At 42.1% G+C, this 23,424-nt stretch overlaps 1 protein-coding gene across 1 annotated transcript in view; it reads right to left on the bottom strand.

Moving 5' to 3' along the window:
- Window positions 1-5,463: 5,463 nt before the first annotated feature.
- LOC142215516 (calcium/calmodulin-dependent protein kinase type IV-like) overlaps window positions 5,464-23,424 on the bottom strand; it is a 55,562-nt gene continuing 37,601 nt past the window's right edge. Inside the window, exons 8-11 of the mRNA XM_075283701.1 lie at window positions 20,784-20,859; window positions 18,881-19,007; window positions 10,639-10,791; window positions 5,464-5,714 (exon numbers count right to left, since the gene is read on the bottom strand). Of these exons, the coding sequence (XP_075139802.1) occupies window positions 5,484-5,714; window positions 10,639-10,791; window positions 18,881-19,007; window positions 20,784-20,859 (587 nt within the window). The 3' untranslated portion in view covers window positions 5,464-5,483. The remainder of the gene's footprint in view (window positions 5,715-10,638; window positions 10,792-18,880; window positions 19,008-20,783; window positions 20,860-23,424) is intronic.

The raw sequence follows: 23,424 nt of genomic DNA on the forward strand, positions 1-23,424 counted from the left end.
CTGGAGAGGAGATAGGTTGCCCCAGTTTGCGACCCGGTCGCAGCCTCCACTACATTCACCCAGCCTGTCGTTACAGAGATACAGCGTCCCTGTCCGCATGCACTTGTCCAGGCGTCGGTGGTCAAGTGGACCTTAGAGCAATGCGCGGAACTCAGGGCCCGCCTGATATTATGGAACACGTGCTGGTGCAAGGCGGGGACGGCACACCAAGAGAAGTAGTGACGGCTAGGGGCAGCATAGCGAGGTACCGCAGCTGCCTTCAGGTCACGGAAGGCCTGTGTCTCCACAAGCCTAAACGCCAACATCTCCAGGGCCAGCAGTTTTGAGATGTGGCCGTTTAAAGCTTGGGCATGTGGGTGGGTTGCGCTGTACTTCTGCCTGCGATCAAATGCCTGGGAGATGGAGAGTTTCTGGGAAGAGGCGCATGATGGTGCAGGCAAAAGGAGAAGAGGCAACAAAATGGGAGGATGAGGGTGTAGTCTCCAAAGTGTCAGAGGCAGATGTGGAGGTGTCCTGACTGGTGGTCTGGACTGCAGCGCCAGCACTGGAAACAGTGGAAGGCAACGTTGGCTGACGATTGTCCCGCGTTTGCTCTCTCCCACTGAGCCCAGTGCTTGCCTTCCAAATGATGGCGCATGGCTGAGGTGATCAGGTTGCTTTTCTCAGAGCCCCTATTCAGTTTTGAGTTGCACAGTGTGCAAACCGCACTCAGTTTGTCCTCTGTGCATACGTTGAAAAATCTGCACACCATCGAGGGACGTGGCCTCAATGGGTGACTTTTGGGTGAGTGGCTAGTACAGGGAACATCTTGGGCCTTGCTGGCTCTGGCCTGGCTTCTGTGAAGCAGCTGTCCTGTGCCTCTGGACATGCCTCTGCCTCTAGCCACCTTTTTTGGTGCTGCGCTTGCCTCCACATCTACACTGCTTTCTCCGCTAGACATCACCCCTATCCAGGTTGCGTTGGTGGCCTCATCGTCCACCACCTCCTCTTCAAATTGCTTACTCTGCTCCTCCTCCTGCACACCGCACATAACCACAGCCTGACCTGATGGCAACTGTGTCTCGTCATCATCACTGAGGCTGGTTGCGGGTCCACAACCACAAAATTGGCAGGAGATGGTGGATGCTCCAATGTTTGGGCATCAGGATAGAGAAATTAGTCTGTTAGCTCCATGGATTTGGGAAATGGTTGAACAGAGTCGAAGAGTAGAAAAGAACCTGAAAACAGGGGGCAAGGGTGGGATGACTCTGCTGGGAAGATTGGGCATGTTGGGAGGAAGGAGGGCCAGACTCTTGGGCATGAACACGACTGGAGGTAGTGGCTGACTGGCTGGTGTAAATTCCCCAGAAGTGATTGAAAGGTAATAATCTTCTTACAACATGCCCCCTTTTATATCACAATGCAGCTGTACCAATTTTTTCTCGGGCAGCCTACATTCCATGCTAACTGTACATATACCCAAAAACTTTAACACAGTAGCTAGACCCTCTGTCTTCTCCCCAGCCAAAGGAATCCCAAAATGCTTAGTCACTTTTTCCAACATGTGTAACAACAGCGAACAGACTGTAGAACCAACAGGCCCAACACATAATTACCGTAATCATCTTAATAAGGAATAACCGACGACCATCCTGCTTCCCGTCAGACTACCCGAACCCAGTTCACAGCCACATCAAATGAAGTATAAACCACCGAACAAAGTTCAGGGTCAATACCATCATTGACTGACGTAGCTTTTGGAAAGGAGAGGTGATGAATATGAAATGTATTTGGCTCCTTTTTTGGTACTTCTTCCAATGGCGACACATACAGATTATCCAATGGAAGAGTGTCAAAAGGCCCCGCCATTCTGTCCAACGCCACCTCCTTCCCCACCTTGTTAGAGACCATGTCCAGGTGTGCATCGCAGACCTGAAATTACGACAAACCAATGGATAAACCACTTCAACGAATGTAATTTTAAACCCAAACTCAAAACCTTCCCTCAACAACAAAGCTGCCGCCTGATCCAGATATTCATTTACAAATAGCCAGATCACGGCCAGATCCACCAGACTCCATCCCTTTTCCAGCATCATCACTACCCTATGCCTTTCCTTTAAAACACCTTGAGGCCCCATGGCTACCCCCACAATTGGAACATTCATGTTTAAATTTACATCTCTTTGCAAATTTACAGGTCCCTTACTTAAAGGAGAAGCATAAACCTTTTTGAGAGGCCGCTGAGCATCCCAAGGCATCGGAACCCCCGGCACCTGACGGAAAGCAATGCCTGGACCTAGCCGGTGCAGTCACTCTCAACCCTTGTGATCCCACTGGATATTGGGCCGTACCGCTTTCCTCTGATGAAATTGCTTGTCATACCTTAACCAGGCTTGACCCCCCCCCCCCCATCCTATCCTACTAATATTATAAAAACATATACACACATAAAGAGGCCAATACTGCATAGTGTGGTTACGGGACTTAACTCATATATACAAAGAGAACAACCATATCCACAAATAAATATAAAAGTATATTTTATTACTATCCAATTAAAAAGTTTTTCACATGGACATACAATAATACATTACATAAATAACATAAAGTAAACGGGCTAAACCGTAAGGTTTATAGGTGCCAGCAAGCCAAAGTGATGTGGGTGAGACAAAGACATAGGTATTTGAAGTCAGTATTTAGCCATGGGCAGGGCAACTAACGGGTTAATTGAATAGTATACATGCATACATATATACCATGATAGAAAAAAGGACAACTAGTCCATTAATATGTAAAGTTACACATGGCATAATAATCAAAGATCACAGAACTCAATTATATCCCAAAGTGCCCACATATGAATAAGAGATATGCCTTAGCTCACCTTAACATCATATAAACTGTCCGACGCGCGTTTCACCCCTGCTACAGGGCTTCGTCCAGGGACTAAATACTGACTTCAAATACCTATGTCTTTGTCTCACCCACATCACTTTGGCTTGCTGGCACCTATAAACCTTACGGTTTAGCCCGTTTACTTTATGTTATTTATGTAATGTATTATTGTATGTCCATGTGAAAAACTTTTTAATTGGATAGTGATAAAATATACTTTTATATTTATTTGTGGATATGGTTGTTCTCTTTGTATATATGATATAATATTATAAAAAGTTTGTATGTTTGGCTGTTTGTTCCTCAATCACTCAAAAATGGCTGAATGGATTTGAGTGAAATTTGGCACATAGATAGATTGCAACCTCGATTAAAATATAGGCTACTTTTTATCCTGGTAAATGACATAGCTTCATGACTGTTATGAATTTTTGTTCATATACTATATTACACTGCTCTTATCTCACCTTCTGAGAAAGCCAGGGCTGTTATCTCTCTGTGAAAACACACACTAACCCTCAGTGTGTAGACACATTTGCATATTATCTGATCTGCTCCAGTGCAGACAAAGTGACATGGGCAAACACCTTTAATCCAAATTGGCAGTTTGCCAATTTTCAACATGCCTGGAAAAAGAGAATCTAATTTGTCGCGAACAACAACAACTATGAAGGAAGCCAGAAGTCAACAGAGTATTCCACAAGCGCACCTGAGGGGGATCATCGACGCCAACAACACGCTCATTATATGGCATCCCAACGAGCTGCTGAGATACCGGAACAATCACGGGCACAGCGCAAGGAACGAGTTCAGCGGCAGGCCAGCTTGACAGCTGCAGAAACGCTGGAGCAGGCGGATCATCATCACCAACAACATGCTCATTATATAACGTTCCAGCGAGGTGCTGAGATGCCGAAACAATCACAGGCACAGTTCAAGAAACAAGTTCAGCGGCAGGCCAGCTTGAGAGCTGCCAAAACGCCGGAGCATGCGGATCATCAACGCCAACAACACGCTCATTATAAGGGGTCCCAGTGAGCTGCTGAAATACTGGAACAATCACGGGCACAGCACGAGGAACGAATTCAGCAGCAGGCTGGCTTGACAGCTGTCGAAACGCTGCAGCAGGCGGATCATCAACACCAACAACATGCTCATTATATGGCGTCTCAGCAAGCTGCTCAGATGCCGGAACAATCACAGGCACGCTGTGGGGAACAAGTTCAGCAGCAGGACAGCTTGCGAGCTGCCAAAATGCCGGAATAGGCAAACCATCGACGGCAGCAATTTGCTGAATATAGGCAGATCATCAACGCCAACAACCCGCAGACAAAGTCGAGGGGAGAAGCTAGTAAACCATATACGCCTCCCCGATAACATCCATACAGCAGAAAAGGGTGGAGAAATTCTCTGGCACCTTTTCTCCAATAACACTGGCTAAAATCACAAAAGCCTGTGACCAGTTAGAAAACGTACGGGAATCAACCTGTACCTTTTTTTTTCTTCCTCCTCTTTTTGGTCTTATCCTTCTTACTCCTATGCAGGTTAAATCTCTCTAATGGAAGCAGTGAGAATATCTCTACATATTCTACCTTCCATATTTTTTCCCTTATGTCTTGCTTCAAATGAGCCCCCAATGGGCCCTCGAAGCAAACGTAAACTTCTCCCTCTGTGGAATCATTCAACCTAGGAGGATCATCTTCTTTGTCTTTCTCTTAACTTTTATTTCTCCGTAACCGTCACATTACTCACTGACCCATCCCCCTGGGGCCCATCCCCCCACGTAGCAAAATAAAACGAAACTAAAACTTTTTTTTCCACAGCATTTTTCATTGTGATTTTGCAGTTTTCCACAGTGGCATTTCTGCCCCTGTTATAGCTATACGGAAAAGGCCAAAATTATCCACAGGGGTAACTGACATGCTGGGATTTTAAAAAACACAAGTTTTTTTTTGTTGTTTTTTTTTTTTTTTTTTTTTTAAACGTAGCTTTTTTGAAATTTTCCCTGCAACATTTTCCCTATTTTCACAGTGTGGGGCCTTAAATAGTTTTGTTTTTAGTTTTGGAAAAAAGAAATCAATCGTCTTCTGCGAGGTGTAATATTTTTATTTTTTTTACATTTATGGAGAAAAAAAAGACATGGACATCTTAATCTTACACATTGATCTAATGGTTTTCAGCAAAATATACAAAAATTATCATAAGGTTCTTAGTATACAGTGGGTACGGAAAGTATTCAGACCCCTTTAAATTTTTCACTCTGTTTCTTTGCAGCCATTTGCTAAAATCAAACAAGTTTATTTTATTTCTCATTATTGTACACTCAGCACCCCATCTTGACAGAGAAAAATCAGAAATGTAGATAATTTTTGATTATTAAAAAAAGAAAACTGAAATATTTCATGTTCATATGTATTCAGACCCTTTGCTCAGTATTGAGTATTTGCACCCTTTTGAGCTACTGGATTTGGGATTCCTCTGCCATTCTTCCTTGCCAATGGAGCACCAGCAATCTTGCTTGACTCCATTCATTTCTATGGTTACAGTCTCAGCTGCCCCTTAGAAGTCAATGGAGCACTGGTCATTCAAGCACACTGGCACTCCATTCAAAAGGAGGCTTTAGAGGGACTTGTACACAGTGGTTGCTCCTGATTTACAGGGTCTTGTGAGGGACCCTCTGATATATTTGACTGATTTTGAGAAAAACAGCATCCTCCATTATCAGCATCTAAAATATTACATGATTTTGGATCTTCTGTGATTTGCATGCCCTTAGATTTTTCACTGTTATGATTATTCCCCAAACGGCTTGAGGCTACCACTGCTTTCATTGCTGCCTATGGAAAAAGACAAAGAAAAAAATCTGGTGTAATATAAACTGTGTGCAGCATAACATTTAAAAAAGGCAGACATATTATTGCAGACTTTTAACCCCTTAATGTACCTATATAATCTCCTACTACCAAAATAACTTCTTCAAAAAATGCAAACGATTCCTCAGAAAACAGACATAAACCTGTACAGAATCACTGCAAATTAATAACAACCACACATACAAAACAAATACAAAAATATGAATAGATTTTATTAAAGAAAAAGTCATAAAAACACACATACACAGAAAGAAGGTGGACGTCGTGGCAGCATCCACATACTGTATACCATATTAATATTAGAAAAATGGCAGAGATATATATACTTCCTAAGGGCAACAAATATAACAGGTATCCAATAATTTTGGTAGTAGGAGATTATATCCGCAGGATAACATCCGCATCCTAACATAGCCTTGTACTGTCAAAGGGGGTGTTCCTCAGGGCCCTGCAATTAACAGGATCCGCAGCACTTGGGTATGTTAAAATTTAACTTTTAATCCATCAAACATTTAAAATGAAGACAGCATACAAAACATAATTGAAAAAAAACATTGTGAAAAGGGAAGAAAACGTGATTAAAACCGCAGTAGCTGACGCGGTTCAGGACTGTTTAGTGTCCCTTACTCATAGCTGAACTGGTATATATATGTATATTGCAAAATTGTATATCTTTTTATTGTACAAACAATAACATTTGGCCAATCCCTTTAAGGACCAGTCCACATTTTTCAAAACTGACACGTCACTTTATATGGCAATAACTTTAAGACTTTTTCATGACATACGGTGCTTCATGTTAGTGGTAAACATTGATTGAAATTTTTGCATTTATTTAAAAAAAAAAAAGGAACTCTGATGGAACGAAATACTCTGCTTATCATACAGAGTCATACCACTCAAATACATAAATATTATCTACCATATCTCTGCTTTATATTGGTATCATATTATAATTGTCCTTTAATTTATTTTGAACATTATAAAACTTACAAGTGTAACAGCAATTTTCCAGAAAATTTCCCAAACTAACTTTTTAGGGGCCACTTTAGTTCTGAAAAGGATTATAAAGGCCCATTTTTCAGAACTGCACCCCTCAGTGGTGTTAATTTCCACACCTATATCTCCCCACTGTCAGAAGGGTGTTCCTCATAGCTTAGTGTCATCACTAGGCAGTGATGAACGCCCTCCCCTGACAGTACTCTAACATAGCCTTGTACTGTCGAACGGGGTGTTCCTCAGAGCCCAGAAATTAACCTTCTGACAGTGGGGAGATATATTGGTGCAGAAACTAAAGTCACCGATATCTCCTCCTTCGGGCACATACTGGGAAAACAGACAGAGCGCTGAATTCAGCTCACCGTCGGCTTTCTAGCGGTATATAAAACCGCACTTTCATGAAGACATGAAAAGTCCTTTTTAAAGGAGAAAAACCACCCCACAGTTTGTTAAACATTTGCTCCTGAACACAGCAACACCACATAAGTACCAGTACAATGGAAACCACCAAAATTGACCCTATTTTAGAAACTATACTCCTTATGAAATTTCTCAAGGGTTATTATCATCTTGAGTCCAAGTGTGCTTCCCAAAAATTAATGTACAAAATGAAAACTGACATATGCAATTTCAGTGCAATACATTGTGCCCACTTTGTGTCATCAGAGATATGCTCTCCTAAAAATATTAAGTGGGCAATCCCGGGTACAAAAAGTTATACATGTGGGCATAAACTGCTGTTTGGATACGCAGCAGGGCTCAAAAGGGAAGGAGTTCTGCACTTTTTAGTTTTTGGAGTCTTACTGGGACTTAAGGGACTGAGTCTTAAGGGACTTACTGAATGTCATGTTTCTGCAGAGTCTTGGAGGTGCCAGTAAATTGGAATTACATAAGAAGTGACCCCATTTTGTTTGTAGGGGAAATTTTAGGGTGTCTGCAAATGTGACATGATGTCCAAAAACCAACAATCTAAATCTGCGCTCCAAAAGCACATAATGCTTCTTCACATCTGCCCCTTCCTGTGTACCCAAACTGCAGTTTATGCCCACATGTATGACACTATTATACTCAGGATAAGATACTTAACAATGACATGTGTGGGTAGAAACTGCTGATTTTATCCAGGCAAAATTTTTATATTTTAAATAGACCAGGGTAGGTGAAAAACAAAAACAAAACCATCATACCCATCTGTCTCCCGTTCTCCAGAGTCCTTCCAGCACGGTCTGGTCCTTCTGCTGGGCTGTCTTCTCAAAGTGAAACTGCTCACTGGCTGTGATGTACCGGATCACTTCCACTGAAGCCAATCAGCGGTCTCAGGAAAAGAACCCAGGACGTCACAGGTAGCGACTTTATGTGCCCTTTGTTGAAGCTGCTGATTGGCCTCAGTGGTCACGTGTGGCAGGGACTTCGGTCGGAAGATAACAATGGGCCGGGAGGAATGCACCACACTGGTACGCACCAGAGCACCGGCGAAAGGTAAGTATGATTTTATTTATTTATTTTTACAACCCCCCTCGGCCTACTTAAAAGTTAAAAATTTTGCCTGGATAATTCCCTTTAAGCCCACAGACTGACACACAAGAAAAACTTTTTTTTTTAAATAAAAAAAGGGACTTGTTCACTCACAAAAGTAGTCTTGGTGCACCTTCAGCTTACCTCACCTGAGCTGTGGGAGTTGCTGTAAAAAACTCACTGCCATCTCACAGGATGCTGTTCACAGTAGCTGTGCTTTAGGGCAGCGGGCGAAGCTCGGCCAGACATGTGCGCACAAGCCATAGCAATCGATATAAGTGCTCAGACTATGCACTAAGCATAAAGGGAAAGCTGAAAGCTCCCACACAATTTCCATGCCTGACTGTAACACAGACAGGCCACACTATACTGCGACACAGATAAGTTGACAGAGTGCCCGTAGCAAAAAATATCTTCTTTTAGTTTGCAGAGGACTATATCAGCGGCATATAAAGCAGTTCCCATTCATTTCTATGGGAGCCGGCATACGAGCACTCCCCATAGAAATGAATGGGTTGCTTTTTTCACTACGAGCGCTCCCATTGAAGTGAATGGAAAGTGCCCGCGTGTACAGCTAGCTCTGCTCATGCCGAGCCGCACACGTGGGCACTTTCCATTCACTCAATGGGAGTGCTCATAGTGAAAAAAGAAGCCCATTCATTTCTATGTGGAGCGCTCGTATGCCGGCTCCCATAGAAATGAATGGGAACTGTTTTATACGCCGCTGATTCTGAACGTGTTTTACGTTCAGAATAAGCTGCCGTTTACGTAGTGTGAATGAGCCCATAGATGTTTGCTATCTGGACAACATGTAATGTTTGCAGAGCCTCTTAGGTGCCAGAAAAGTGGAATCCCCTAGGAAGTGAGACCATTTTAAAAATTGTACCCCTCAAATAATTTATCAAGGGGTGTAGTGAGTATTAGTATCTCAGATGGAAATGCACAGTGGTGAAGAGTAAATATGTAAGCTACTATATCCCCAGCAGCTCCTATGATTGGGATAGGGGGCTTTTGTCTTCACATTGCACAAGCTATATTTTTTTTTTTTTACTTTTGTGGTGATGTAGCCATATAAGAGCTTGTTGTTTACAGGATGAGATGCATTTTGTAATGACACCATTTTTGGGTGCTTATAGCTTATTGACTATTTTTTATCAACCTTGTTTATCCTTCCCATAATAAACTGGTTTTACATGTAAAATATGTTTGTATTTTTCCACACTGAAATCTTTGAGGAACCAGAGCACATTGTACATAAAGGATGTAGCAACGTTACCTCAAACTTCTGCAATTGTTTACATGTCTGCGGTGTAGTATCTTATTCCACAAGACAACCAAAAAAATAATGAAAAGTCACTGGAAAAACATTTCAGAAGTTTGGGTTAACTATGCTTCAGCTGGTAGCCCTTTTTTTTCATGGCAGACCCTCTAATAAAGTCTCTAGTGTGCATACAGTAGTCTATAGTAGATACTTGCTTTAGATAGAAGAAGTGTGCGCAATCCACCTCCATGTTCTCTAATTTTTACATTGTACCATCACTAGGAGTGAAATTGTATTAATTAAAATGTAAAAGACTTTTCCATAGCTATGGATAGCTCATCAATATCAGATTGAAAATTTTTGAGAGAAGTCTTCAGTAGTTGATACCTTTATTAATGGCTAACTTAAAAAATGATGACATTGTGAGCTTTCGGGAACTGCTAGAATGGTCCCTTCATCAGGCTGGTATAATACAATATCTGAAGGCAGACATATTTATACAGGAATAGAGTGTTAAATGCAAAATAGATGGAAAACAGAACATGCAAATAAACAGTTGAAAAAAACAACATATATATCAGTTCACAGGAGAGTGGATGAAGGGAGCATTCTAGCAGTTCCCAAAAGCTCGCAATTTGTCATCATTTTTTAAGTTAGCCATTAATAAAGGTATCAACTACTGAAGACTTCTCTTAAAAAAAATTTTTCATATCCACTGGCTAACACGGTACAAAGATATTTTTCCTTATACAATATCAGATTGGTGAGAGTCTAACACCCTGCACCCACACTCACCAGCTATTTCAAGAGGATTCAGTGTTCAGACAAACTCTGCAGCCTCAACTATGCTTACTAAGCACAATGCTATACATTATAAAGTGGCTATGCTTGGTATTGCAGCTCAATCCCATCTCAATGAAAATGAGCTGCAGCATGGCCATGTTGAACAAAAGATGTCACTTGCATGACCCAAGCTCCATGACCTGTTCAAACTAGATATTACTGGAGAAGACGGCTGTCTGACCCACATTGATCTCATACTGATGGCCTATTTTAAGGATAGGTCAAAAATGTTATTGTCCCTGAAAAAACCCTTAAACTAAAATACTATACCTTAAGTTTACGTTTGGCGTTAAATTCTTGAAGTTTCTTTTGCGTGCAGTCCATATGGGAAAGCTTAGCAGCCCTTCCAGTTACCCATGGGTGGTGCAGGGCTTGAGATGCTGTTAATCTTTTCTTAGGGTCTAACACAATTAATTTCTTAACCTGCAACAGGAATGTGGTATCTTTACATAGATATCCTATATACAAAATCTCAGTTCAAATCTATCCAAGGACACTATATACATCTATATTGGAATTGTATTGTCTTTCAGTTTTTTATATATTTTTCTACAAGGTACTCTGAATTCCTCCAACCCTCTGAAAACACACTGTGTTATGTGGGAAGAGGGAAGTTTGCACATCCTATTAATATTATAAATGTGAAAGTTTGTGAGTTTGTGGGTTTGTGGGTTTGTGTGTTTGGATGTTTGCATGTTCGGATGTTTGTTCCTCAATCACGGAAAAACCGCTCAACCGATTCGGCTGAAATTTTCCACAAACATAGTTAATACACCCGATTAAACAATAGGCTACTTTTCGTCACAATAGCGCACATACGTTTGTGCCAGGACCCCCACAAAACCCAAACTCACACCACCATCTCTGCAATCTCACACACTTTGGACCATAGCAAGCCACAAAATTCATATTGCCCTCTACAGCCTCGCCCCTAACCCCACACAATCTCATATACATATACTTTACCACTTTGCCCCTCACCTTAACGATACTCCAGGAGGCGCTCTTTAACGCTCCGGAGCAGCCATGTTTGCCGACCCCCACCGCTCTGACAATCCGCGACACCCCCCACCCATGTCAATACCCCTAGGCGGTCTAAAAAATGCAAAAAAATTTTTTTAAAAAAAAGTAGAAAAAATATTTTTTAAAAAAATAAAAAGGATTAAAAATTCAAATCACCCCCTTTTCCCTAGAACACATATAAAAGTACTTAAAAACTGTGAAACACATACATATTAGGTATACCCACGTCCGAAATCGCCCGCTCTACAAAGCTATACAAATATTTTTCCTGTTCGGTAAACGCTGTAGCGGGAAAAATGGTCAAAAGTGCCAAACCGCTGTTTTTTCATTGTTTTGATTCTGATAAAAATTTGAATAAAAAGTGATCAAAGCAATAACATTTCCCAAAAATGGTAGAACTACAAAGTACACCCGGTCACGCAAAAAAAGACGCCCTATACATCCCCGTACACGCACGTATAAAAAAGTTACGGCTGTCGGAATATGGCGACTTTTCAAAAAAAAAAATTTTAAACACAGTTTTGGATTTTTTTTAAGGGGTCAAAATGTAAATAAAACCATATAAATTTGGTATCCCCAGAATCGTAAGGAAACACAGAATACAGGGGACATGTCATTTTGGTTGCACAGTGAATGCCGTAAAACCAAAGCCCGTAAGAAAGTCGCAGAAATGCATTTTTTCTTCAAATCCACCCCATTCTGAATTTTTTCCCTGCTTCCCAGTACATTATATAGAATAATTAATGGTGGCATCATGAAGAAAAATTTGTCCCGCAAAAATTAAGACCTCATATGGCTCTGGGAGCGGAGAAATAAAAAAGTTATGGGGTTTAGAGGGAGGGGAGTCAAAAACGAAAATCAAAAAATGCCATCGGCAGGAACTTCAAATACTTCTGTCCCAAAGTCACTATGTAAAGTTTCTCACAACACCATATATATAGCAGCTCAAATACAAAGTAACTTCAACACAAAAATCTCATGTATTGTCTGAATTACAGCAAAAACAAGATACAAAGTTACATTTCATATCCCATCCCTTATACACAGTACGAAAACCTTACCCATGCCTGTATATACCCACTTCTACAATCACCGCAGACGAAGTCGCGGGTACCAGCTAGTTCTTATATAAAGGAGGGCCCCCAGTGGTTTGATTATTAGATTTGCAGAGAGCAGCAGGGTTCCTTAAAGGGGTTATCCCGTCACAAGGATCCTATCTATACTGCTTGTTAATGTGAATGTAAGACTTTTCCTAAATACATTGTTTCAGTAAAACTGCTTTGTTTGTCCACTATCTTACTTTATTAATTTTTTTGTGGCCACAGCCCTGACCTAGCTGCTCCTGAGTCAAGTGATGTATCAGCCTGCTGTCAGGGGGGAGGGAGGAGGGGCTAAGTGTACGGGAGCGAGCCTGGAGGGGGGGAGGTAGTTTACCCTTTGGGGAAGGGGCCGCCAATGCAGGGTAGCAAGCAGGGCAGAAGCATAGCGATGTTACTGGCTTCACCTGTGCCGGCGTCTAACACTCCCCGGCATCCGCTGTAATAGAGAGGCGGATGCCGGGGACAGTGGAAGAGACAGAAATGCTATGCATAAGATATGCCCCATGTTCCACAAGCCATGACTTTTTAATATCTTCCATTCACATAGCCAGGGTCCTTCTTTTTGTGGGACAAGTTATGTTTTCTAGTTTTAATACTGTACAAACTATAAAAAATTGGAAAAAAAAACTTCTTAGGCTGAGGCCCAACTTTGCAGAACCACTATTTTTTTGTTACAGATTTTGTTGCTTGTTTTTAAGCCAAAGCCAAGAATGGCTCCAAAAGGTATGGTACAGTGGAGCAAAAAAGTATTTAGTCAGTCACCAATAGTGCAAGTTCCACCACTTAAAAAGATGAGAGGCATCTATAATTTACATAATAGGTAGTCCTCAACTATGAGAGACAAAATGAGAAAACAAATCCAGAAAATCACATTGTCTGATTTTGTAAGAATTTTTTTGCAAATTATGGTGAAAAATAAGTATTTGGTCATCTACAAGCAATCAAGATTTCTGGCTCTTACAGACCTGTAACTTCTTCTTTAAGAGTCTCCTCTTTCCTCCACTCATTACCTGTAGTAATGGCACCTGTTTAAACTTGTATCACTATAAAAAGACACCTGTGCACACCCTCAAACAGTCAGACTCCAAACTCCACTATGGTGAAGACCAAAGAGCTGTCAAAGGACACCAGAAACAAAATTGTAGCCCTGCACCAGGCTGGGAAGACTGAATCTGCAATAGGCAACCAGCTTGGATTGAAGAAATCAACTGTGGGAGCAATAATTAGAAAATGGAAGACATACAAGACCACTGATAATCTCCCTCGATCTGGGGCTCCATACAAAATCTCACCCCGTGGGGTCAAAATGATCACAAGAACGGTGAGCAAAAATCCCAGAACAACGTGGGGGGACCTAGTGAATGAACTGCAGAGAGCTGGGACCAATGTAACAAAGCCTACCATCAGTAACACACTATGCCGCCAGGGACTCAGATCCTGCAGTGCCAGACGTGTCCCACTGCTTAAGCCAGTACATGTCCGGGCCCGTCTGAAGTTTGCTAGAGAGCATTTGGATGATCCAGAAGTGTATTGGGAGAATGTCCTATGGTCTGATGAAACCAAACTGGAACTGTTTGGTAGAAACACAACTTTTCGTGTTTGGAGGAAAAAGAGTACTGAGTTGCATTCATCAAACACCATATCTACTGTAAAGCATGGGGGTGGAAACATCATGCTTTGGGGCTGATTCTCTGCAAAGGGGCCAGGACGACTGATCCGGGTACATGAAAGAATGAATGGGGTCATGTATCGTGAGATTTTGAGTGCAAACCTCCTTCCATCAGCAAGGGCATTGAAGATGAAACGTGGCTGGGTCTTTCAACATGACAATGATCCAAAGCACACCGCCAGGGCAACGAAGGAGTGGCTTTGTAAGAAGCATTTCAAGGTCCTGGAGTGACCTAGCCAGTCTCCAGATCTCAACCCTATCGAAAACCTTTGGAGGGAGTTGAAAGTCCGTGTTGCAAAGCGACAGCCCCAAAACATCACTGCTCTAGAGGAGATCTGCATGGAGGAATGGGCCAACATACCAACAACAGTGTGTGCCAACCTTGTGAAGACTTACAGAAAACGTTTGACCTCTGTCATTGCCAACAAAGGATATATAACAAAGTATTGAGATGAAATTTTGTTACTGACCAAATACTTATTTTCCACCATAATTTGCAAATAAATTCTTACAAAATCAGACAATGTGATTTTCTGGATTTGTTTTCTCATTTTGTCTCTCATAGTTGAGGTCTACCTATGATGTAAATTACAGACGCCTCTCATCTTTTTAAGTGGTGGAACTTGCACTATTGGTGACTAAATACTTTTTTGCTCCACTGTAAATATATAGAAAGCTTGCCTACTTCTACCTTCTGCTCAATCCACTCCTAGTCTTAGCTCAAAAATGCAACAAAATATGCAACAACAAAAAATGGTTTTCACGCAACCTGGGGCTTTAGCCTTACACTGTCATAATCTGATATCCATAACGATTTCATATTTCTGTCTATGAAGTTGTGTAAGGGCAGGGAGTAGGAGTTAGGACAATATCTGTACATTGCCATGGGATATATTGTCACTATGCTAACAATTGTAAATAATCGTGCTACTTCAATTTCAATAGAAAATTCTAGTATTTGTATTTTTGGTTTTTACCCTAGATTCTGTATAACGTGCCTTAAAATTCTAGTATTTAAAACATAAAAAAGTGCTCACTTCTGTGGAAAAACCTGAATATTCAATTTGAAATTTTCAATGGATTTCTGCCAACAACATGAAGATGCAAAGATATTATTGATTATATATGTGCAAAGATAGACTTAATTCACACAAGCAATGGTGATAATGACTATGAAAAATGGACATTCACTCCCCAAGGCCCCAAGGTGCACCCGTTTTCACAGATTCCTGATACATTGCAATGAAAAGGGACAGAAATAGGACATGACCTATATTTTGTCTTGTGATTAGGCCCCATTTGCAGAAAAATTTATGTAGACGTGTAATGGATGTTAAAAGAATGGAGAGCAGCAGAATCATAGTCCTCCTACATCCATCCTTTGAAAGAAGGTGTACCAGTGTGCTTGCTTGACTGATACTCCATTTACTTTTTATGGGACAGGCGGGCCGCAAGGGATTGTATTCTCGGCGACCCCATAGAAGTGAATGAAGGTGCATCCTAATGAAGAAGTGACATTGATTTCTATATAGGACAATCAACGATAAACTGTAGTTGATCTTATTGTGAATTCACACTTGCCAAACTTTGTTACCATAATTCACTATTAAAAAAAAGACCATAAGGATGGGGCCTCACGGGGCATAAACCTTGCGACATGCCCGCCGCAGGAAAAATCACAGCTTTTTACAATCAGGGTAAAGTGGATGGGATTCTAGTGAATCCCATGCCCACTTTGTGGTAAAAATCATGGTGCAGACATTATACCTACAGAAACGCCGGTGGTTTCCCCATAGGTATAATTGTAACAGAAAATCTGCGAACTTTCTGTCTAAAGTGCAGCGAGAATATGTTGCCACTGTGGTTTTTCCCGCATCACTTTTTTGCTGCAGGACATCTTGTGGGGTCTTAGCCTCAAATGGTTTTCCAAGGCTTAAATTTCATTACATATTCTTGAGATAAGTCATCAATGTTATATCGGCAGAAGTCCAACACTGGCACCCCAGAGATCAGATGACTAAAGTGGCAGCAGCATTCTGGTGTGATCTGCAGTGATGTCACATTCATTTGTCACCTGGCTTATTTGCAGAATATATCTACTGAAGTGAATGGGGCGGGGATCTAATGTGAAACATAGCTGCTATACAGTGTACATATGGCACAGTAAAGAAGCAAACGCTGCAGTTTCTTCAAACAGCTGATCATCGGGGTGACCTGGTGTCTGACCCCACCAATCTGATAATGATGACCTATCTTAAAAGGACTATTGTTTAAATCACATTTTTATGTTAAACATTTTTGAAGAATTTTTAGTGATGTTGTTTTTAATTTTCAAAAGTAATATCTATGTTTAAAAACAAATCCTAAAAATTAAGCAATTTCAACTTTTGCAAATAAGCCTAAACATTCTGTCACTTCCTGTTTCTTATAGATGGACCATGGGCCTACAGACACAATATACTGGAGCTGACCCTATTCACTTCTATTGGAGAGTTTTCTCTGCCTGCTCTGTGACCTGGGCAGAAGTCATTTCATAAATTGTGAAATCCTGTATTGCATGACTGGTGGATTCTGTGCCTTATCTTACATGATGGCTGAGATCATCAGTGTGAGAAGGCTATCGAAAAACATACCTACCTAATTTCCTGACGAAAACTTAGAAAGTTTAGTGATCCGTCAGGAAATTAATGCCCAAGTCCCAGGTGACATTGATCCCATCACTTACCATAGTAATGATCCCCTCACCAACCGCACTTCAGACTGTCCATTCTCATCTTTTGAACCTGTTACAGAAGAGGAAGTCTCCCAACTACTTTCTTCATCTCGTCCTACAACCTGCAGTACAGTAGTGACCCCTTCCCCTCACACCTTCTCCAATCTCTGTCGCCTGCTGTCACTACTTACCTTACTAAAATATTTAACCTCTCTCTCTCTTCTGGAATCTTCCCATTCTTCTTCAAGCATGCTGTTATAACCCCGCTATTGAAAAAACCCTCCCTGGACCCATCCTGTGCTGCTAACTATCGACCCGTATCTGACCTCCCCTTCATCTCTAAACTCTTGGAACGCCTGGTCTATTCTCGTTTAATCCGCTATCTCTCTGCTAACTCTCTGCTTGACCCCGTACAATCTGGTTTCCGCGCTCTGCACTCTACTGAAACAGCTCTCACAAAAGTCTCCAATGATCTCCTAATGGCTAAATCCAATGGTGACTTCTCTCTTCTTATTCTTCTGGACCTCTCTGCAGCTTTTGACACTGTTGACCATCAACTCCTCCTCACCATGCTCCACTCAGTTGGCCTCAATAACACTGCGCTCTCCTGGTTCTCCTCTTATCTCTCAGACCGCACTTTCAGTGTATCATTTGCGGGCTCTGTTTCCTCCCCTCTTTCCCTTGCTGTTGGGGTTCCTCAGGGCCTAGGCCCCCTGCTCTTTTCTCTCTACACAGCCCCCATTGGACAAACCATTGCCAGATTTGACTTCAGGTACCATCTTTATGCTAATGACACCCAATTATACACATCTTCCCGTGACATCACCCCCGTACTCATACAGAACACCAGCGACTGTCTCTCTGCTGTCTCAAATATCATGTCCTCACTCTATCTGAAATTAAATCTCTCCAAGACTGAACTACTACTGTTTCCACCATCTAACAGATCTGTCCCTGATATATCCATTGTAGTCTCAGGCCTTACTATAACTCCTAGGCAGCAGGCCCGCTGCCTCGGGTCATGTTTGACGCAGACCTTTCCTTCACCCCTCATGTTGAATCACTCGCACGTTCATGTCACCTCCACCTCAAAAACATCTCCAGAATACGCCCTTTCCTTACCAGAGATACACTAAAGACACTTATTGTCTCTCTGATTCATTCTCGCCTTGACTACTGTAACTCCTTACTAATCGGTCTTCCCCTCACTAAACTCTCGGGTCTGTGCCAGTCGTTACATTGGCTACTTATTCATTATAGAATAAAATATAAAGTTACCACCCTCATCCGCAAGGCTCTCCATAATGCTGCACCTCCATACATTTCCTCCCTCATCTCTGTCTACCGCCCAACCCGTGCTCTCTGTTCACTCAATGACCTAACACTTACATCCTCTATTATCAGAACCTCCCATGCTCATATACAAGACTTCTCCCGAGCTGCACCACTTCTCTGGAATGCTCTACCCTGGACAATCAGATTAACTCCCAATTTCTACAGTTTCAAACGCAAACTAAAGGCGCATCTTTTCAGACAAGCCTATCACAATTTCTAATGTAAACCCTTAACCCTCCTCTGTCGCCGCTCCCACATTTCCCCACATGATATGATGTCATCTCATGCTAACTTTATAGGTCCAAGCTCCATCCACATGTTAATGGACACGACTGTTGACGGCTCATTAACTTTTATGTTTGTGTAATGACAGTAGCCTCTATTACAAAAGTGTCTGACCTCTGCATAAGCAATGCTGCCCCTGCTACCTCTTGTGTCACCCCCTCTACCTCATAGATTATAAGCTCTTGCGAGCAGGGCCCTCAGTCCCATTGTGTGAAATGACTTTCTTTGTAATGTATCTTTCTGTCTGTATTTGAACCCTACAAATTGTAGAGCGCTGCGGAATATGTTGGCGCTATATAAATAAAATTTATTATTATATTATTATTATTAGTGGATAAAGTAAAAACTGTAAGATTTATAGGAATATTTTTTTTTAGCATCACTTACCAAGTGCTTGGCGTTAAGTGAAATTTCATCCCACCAGGGTGACATGAATTCAAAGTCACAAGTCAGGATTCTGCTGTACATATACTGATCACCCCGAGCATCAAAGAATGGTTCAAAGCCGCATAGACTGGTAAAGGTACAAGATTAACATAGTCGTCACGTAAATACAATGTAGGATTATTGTGTTCATGTTTTATTATAGCATTATAATGCACATCAAAAATCTGCCACATCGGAGCATACAGTACTGTTTTTAGTGCATTTGCCTGTTGTACAAATAAGTACACTTTGGGCACCGTGTGATTGTTTCATTGTCAATGTAGCTTCAACCAATTTAATATGAATTAATTGGTACAGATCTCTTTACAATGGAAAAAAAACCCCACTAGGTACACCTTGAAAGGGTTTGCTCACAAAGACAGCTGTCCCCCTATCTCATTGTTCAGACCATCGCTGGTTACAAGAGCTGCATTACATTGGCCCTCTGCTTAAATGGAGTGACTGTTGCCCTCTGCTGTCTAGAACAGTCCAACCGAGATGAATGATGCAGTATTGTACCTGCAAAATCATTACTTCATTCAGATGGAGGTACAGGGGACCCTTGTTCTCTCGGGACCCATGTTATTTATATCCATGTAACTAAATTGTACTATAAAACTAGGTGTAAAGTGAATACTGTTAAAAAAGAAAAAAAAATGGTGTACTTTTTTTTTCATTACATTCAGCCATTAAAAAAATATTTATACTAAAAGGTAATATAAATTATGCCTAAAACCTTTACAAGATGTCCTGCAAAAACAAGACCAAATGCAGCTACAAACCCCCCCCCCCCTCCCAAAAAAAAAACCAACCCAAATTGGGAAAATAAAATAAAACTTTTTCTTGTACTAGGGGTACAAAGGGGTATACAGTAAACTGCAGAACATGTTCTGAATAGAGAGAAGGGAGAAAGCTACTGCCATAGATGCCTGGGGGTGGCTTACTTTTCCTAACCATCCGTCTGTACATGTCATTGTTTTGCATCAATGTTTGTAAGCCAAAACCTGAAGTGGATTCTATACAAATATAAGGTATAATTGAAAGATTTGCACTTGCTCTTGTGGTTTTGACCTACTCGTGGTTTTAGTGTACAATTCACTGGTGCAAAACACTGAGGTGTGAATAAAGTCTTGAGCAGATAAAAAACAAGCTTTAGCTTGAGGCCTCATGTTGAAGAAACGCAGCTTTTTTTGTTGGAATTTATTTTTTGTTTTTGAGCCAAAGTCCATATTGGCTTTAAAAGTAATGGGAAATATAAAGGAGGCTCTAAGACATTTCCCTTCTTATAAATCCACGTCTGGCTTTGGCACAAAACAATCGTTGCAACATCTGCAACAAAATAATGTGTTTTCCTGCAATGTGCAACCTTATCCTCGTACATTTATTTGCGAGGTTGCCAACACCAATATAATTCCTTTTTGGGTCACTATATGCTACAAAGTTTGGCACAGTATATCGAGAAGCTAAAAACTAACCTATAATATATTATATAAAATCTGGTTTCCATGTACAAGTCTAATAGTCTTCTGCTCTGATATATAATAGCAGTTTGCTATCACAGACTACATTCACACCTACTGCTCTGGGACTATACACAAGTGTCCTGGAGCTTTTCTCTTCTGCATGCACTAGTGCATTATTCACATCAGACATTCTTGGCCAGTCTTAATCTGAAGTGCAGAGTATGATGTGTACAATTTGCATGCCTCCTAAGGATCGCAAGTGAACAGCTATTACTACTTCTCACAAACTATTCTACAGATCAGAGGAATCTTCCCTACCAAGTGTATGTAGACTTTTGTTTATGCTAAAATTGTTATTAAAAAACAGAATTCTATTCTTTTACAAAGGGAGAAACTCTTACAGGATGTATGCAATTACACCAATAGACCACATGTCAACTTCTGGACCATAAGGAGAACCGTGAAGAATTTCAGGAGCTGAAAAAAGTAAAGGGAATATCTTTAATTTAGGGGTGTCTGTAAATAGAGGCAATTTTTTCAAATTGGTGCAAAGGAAAATAAAATTCCCTGTTGTCCCACCAGCGGCACAATACGGGGTATTTTCTGCCCCTGTGTGCTGGTAGGACAGGGGCAGAAAATAATTAGCCAAATTATTTACACATGGCTGGCCCCTATAAGACGGCACAGAGACCCTCCCCCTGCGTGTTCTTTTCCTGTTTTGATTGTTCAGCTGTGTTACAGCTCATTCACTGCCCAGCCCTCTCCAGCTTTCCTCTGTATTTAGTGCAAACTAAAAGCACTGATATTTTTTGCTACGGGCACTCTGTCAACTTCCTTCTGTTGTGTTGTCAGCGCCGGTGCGCACTTATCTGTGCCGCAGTGTAGCGTGGAATCTATTGTGGCCTGTGCGTGCCTGTCTGTGTTACAGTCACAGGCATGGAAATTGTGTGGGAGCTTTCAGCTTTCCCTTTATGCTTAGTGCATAGTCTGAGCACTTATATAGATTGCTATGGCTTGTACGCACCTGTTTGGCCGGGCTTCGCCCGCTGCATTAAAGCGCAGCTAATGTGAACAGCATCCTGTGAGATGGCAGTGAGTTTTTTCCAAGCAACTCCCACAGCTCAGGTGAGGTAAGCTGAAGGTGCACCAAGACTACTTTTGTGAGTGTACCATCCGCACTGCCGTGAGAGTCCTTGGCCTGATGTCATCCTCGACCAGGGCGGTCCCTTGGGCTTTATGGCATTTGCATCCCCTTCAGACAGAAGTGTTGAGAACCTGCAATGGCATAAGAATATCTGCCTTTCTCCCAGTACCCATATTTCCCTCAGATGGTGGATACACCTAAAAGACAGAAGGTCCTTGGTCCCGACAGTGTGGAGCCTGTTGACAACAGATGCATCCCATCTCGGATGGGGAGCCCATCTGGAAGACAAGACTATGCAAGGTTGTTGGAGGAGACCGGAGTTGGGAACGTCCAATATCAAAGAGCTCAGTGCAGTCTACCTGGTGATTCTTCACTTTGCTCATGATCTCAGAGGCAAAGCAGTGAAGGTTCGTTTAGACCACATGACTATGGTAATCTATCTGAACAAACAAGACTGCACCAGATCTCCAGCCCTGCTCAGAGAGGCGAATCTAATATTCTCCTGGGCAGAAAAGATTATGACCCATTTAGCCGCTGTTCACATCAAGGGCTCCCTGAACATAGTAGCGGGTCAGTTGAGTCAGGGTATCACCGCACTAGGAGAATGGTCTCTCAGTCCAGACGTATTTCAACAGATCATCCAAAGATGGGGTCTTCCAGAGGTCGATCTTATGGTAACCCGACTCAACGCCAAGGTGGAAACTTTCTGCTCTCTGTCAGGGCCGCCATCAGGAATTTTGGGGCCCCATACAGCCTAAGTGTCTGCCCCCCCCCCCCGCCATTTTAAAACTACCTTATTTTGCGACATACCAATTCTGTATTACATTTCCCTTTATTTAGCAGCATTACAAGGCTTAATCCGATTCTATTTGCAGGTAAAATCTGCTACGTGTGAAAGCGCCTATAGAGAGCCAACACCATTTATAAGAGCCCTCTTAATAAATCCTCAGGGCTTTTTCACATTGCGTTTTTGGCCTCCCTTGCGGGGGTACGTTGGTAACCAGTCAGAATCAGCTGTCAACTTATCCCTGCACGAAGAACTGGCCATTAAAAAAAAAGGGGGGGGGCCTGCAGTTCTCCGTGCAGGGATAAGTGGGGAGCTGATTGTGACTGGTTACCAACGTATCCCAGCAAGGGAGGCCAAAAACGCAATGTGAACACTCCTTTAAAGTGAAAGTCCCACCCCCAAACAGGCTGCTATGCTAGTAGCATAGCCGCCTACATCATTATTAATACAAAGCACACATACCTTTGGAGGTATTGTGTGCTTTGTAGTTCTCCAGCTAAAAACTTATATATTATACATTATTGCCCCAGTTCCCTCTCTGTAGTGCCGCACACCCGATGCCCCAACAATCCCCCCCCCATCCACCTTCTAACATCTTTCCATTGCCCCCTGTACCCATACCTCCCAACTTTTGAAGAACCAAAAGAGGGACAAAATGTGCAGCACGCTTTGCGCGCTGCGGCAAATTTAGCCCCACCCACTGTTATGTTGACTCCACCCATTCTCATTAATTTTTCATGTGCCCGCACACAGTATAATCCTCCTACAGTCACCCGTACATTATATGTCCCCCCTCTATCTCTCCCCCAGCTTCATATACACCCTTCATCTGCCCCCAGTTTCATGTCTCCCCCTCCATCTCTGCCCCCAGATTCATGTCCCCTCCATCTCTGTCCCCAGTTTCATGTCCCCCATCTCTACCCCCAGATTCATGTCCCTCCATCTCTGCCCCCAGATTCATGTCCCTCCATCTCTGCCCCCAGATTCATGTCCCTCCATCTCTGCCCCCAGATTCATGTCCCCTCCATCTCTGCCCCCAGATTGATGTCCCCTCCATCTCTGCCCCCAGATTCATGTCCCCTCCATCTCTGCCCCCATATTCATGTCCCCT

The sequence above is a fragment of the Leptodactylus fuscus genome, chromosome 1 (assembly GCF_031893055.1).
Source record: "Leptodactylus fuscus isolate aLepFus1 chromosome 1, aLepFus1.hap2, whole genome shotgun sequence".
NCBI lineage: Eukaryota > Metazoa > Chordata > Amphibia > Anura > Leptodactylidae > Leptodactylus > Leptodactylus fuscus.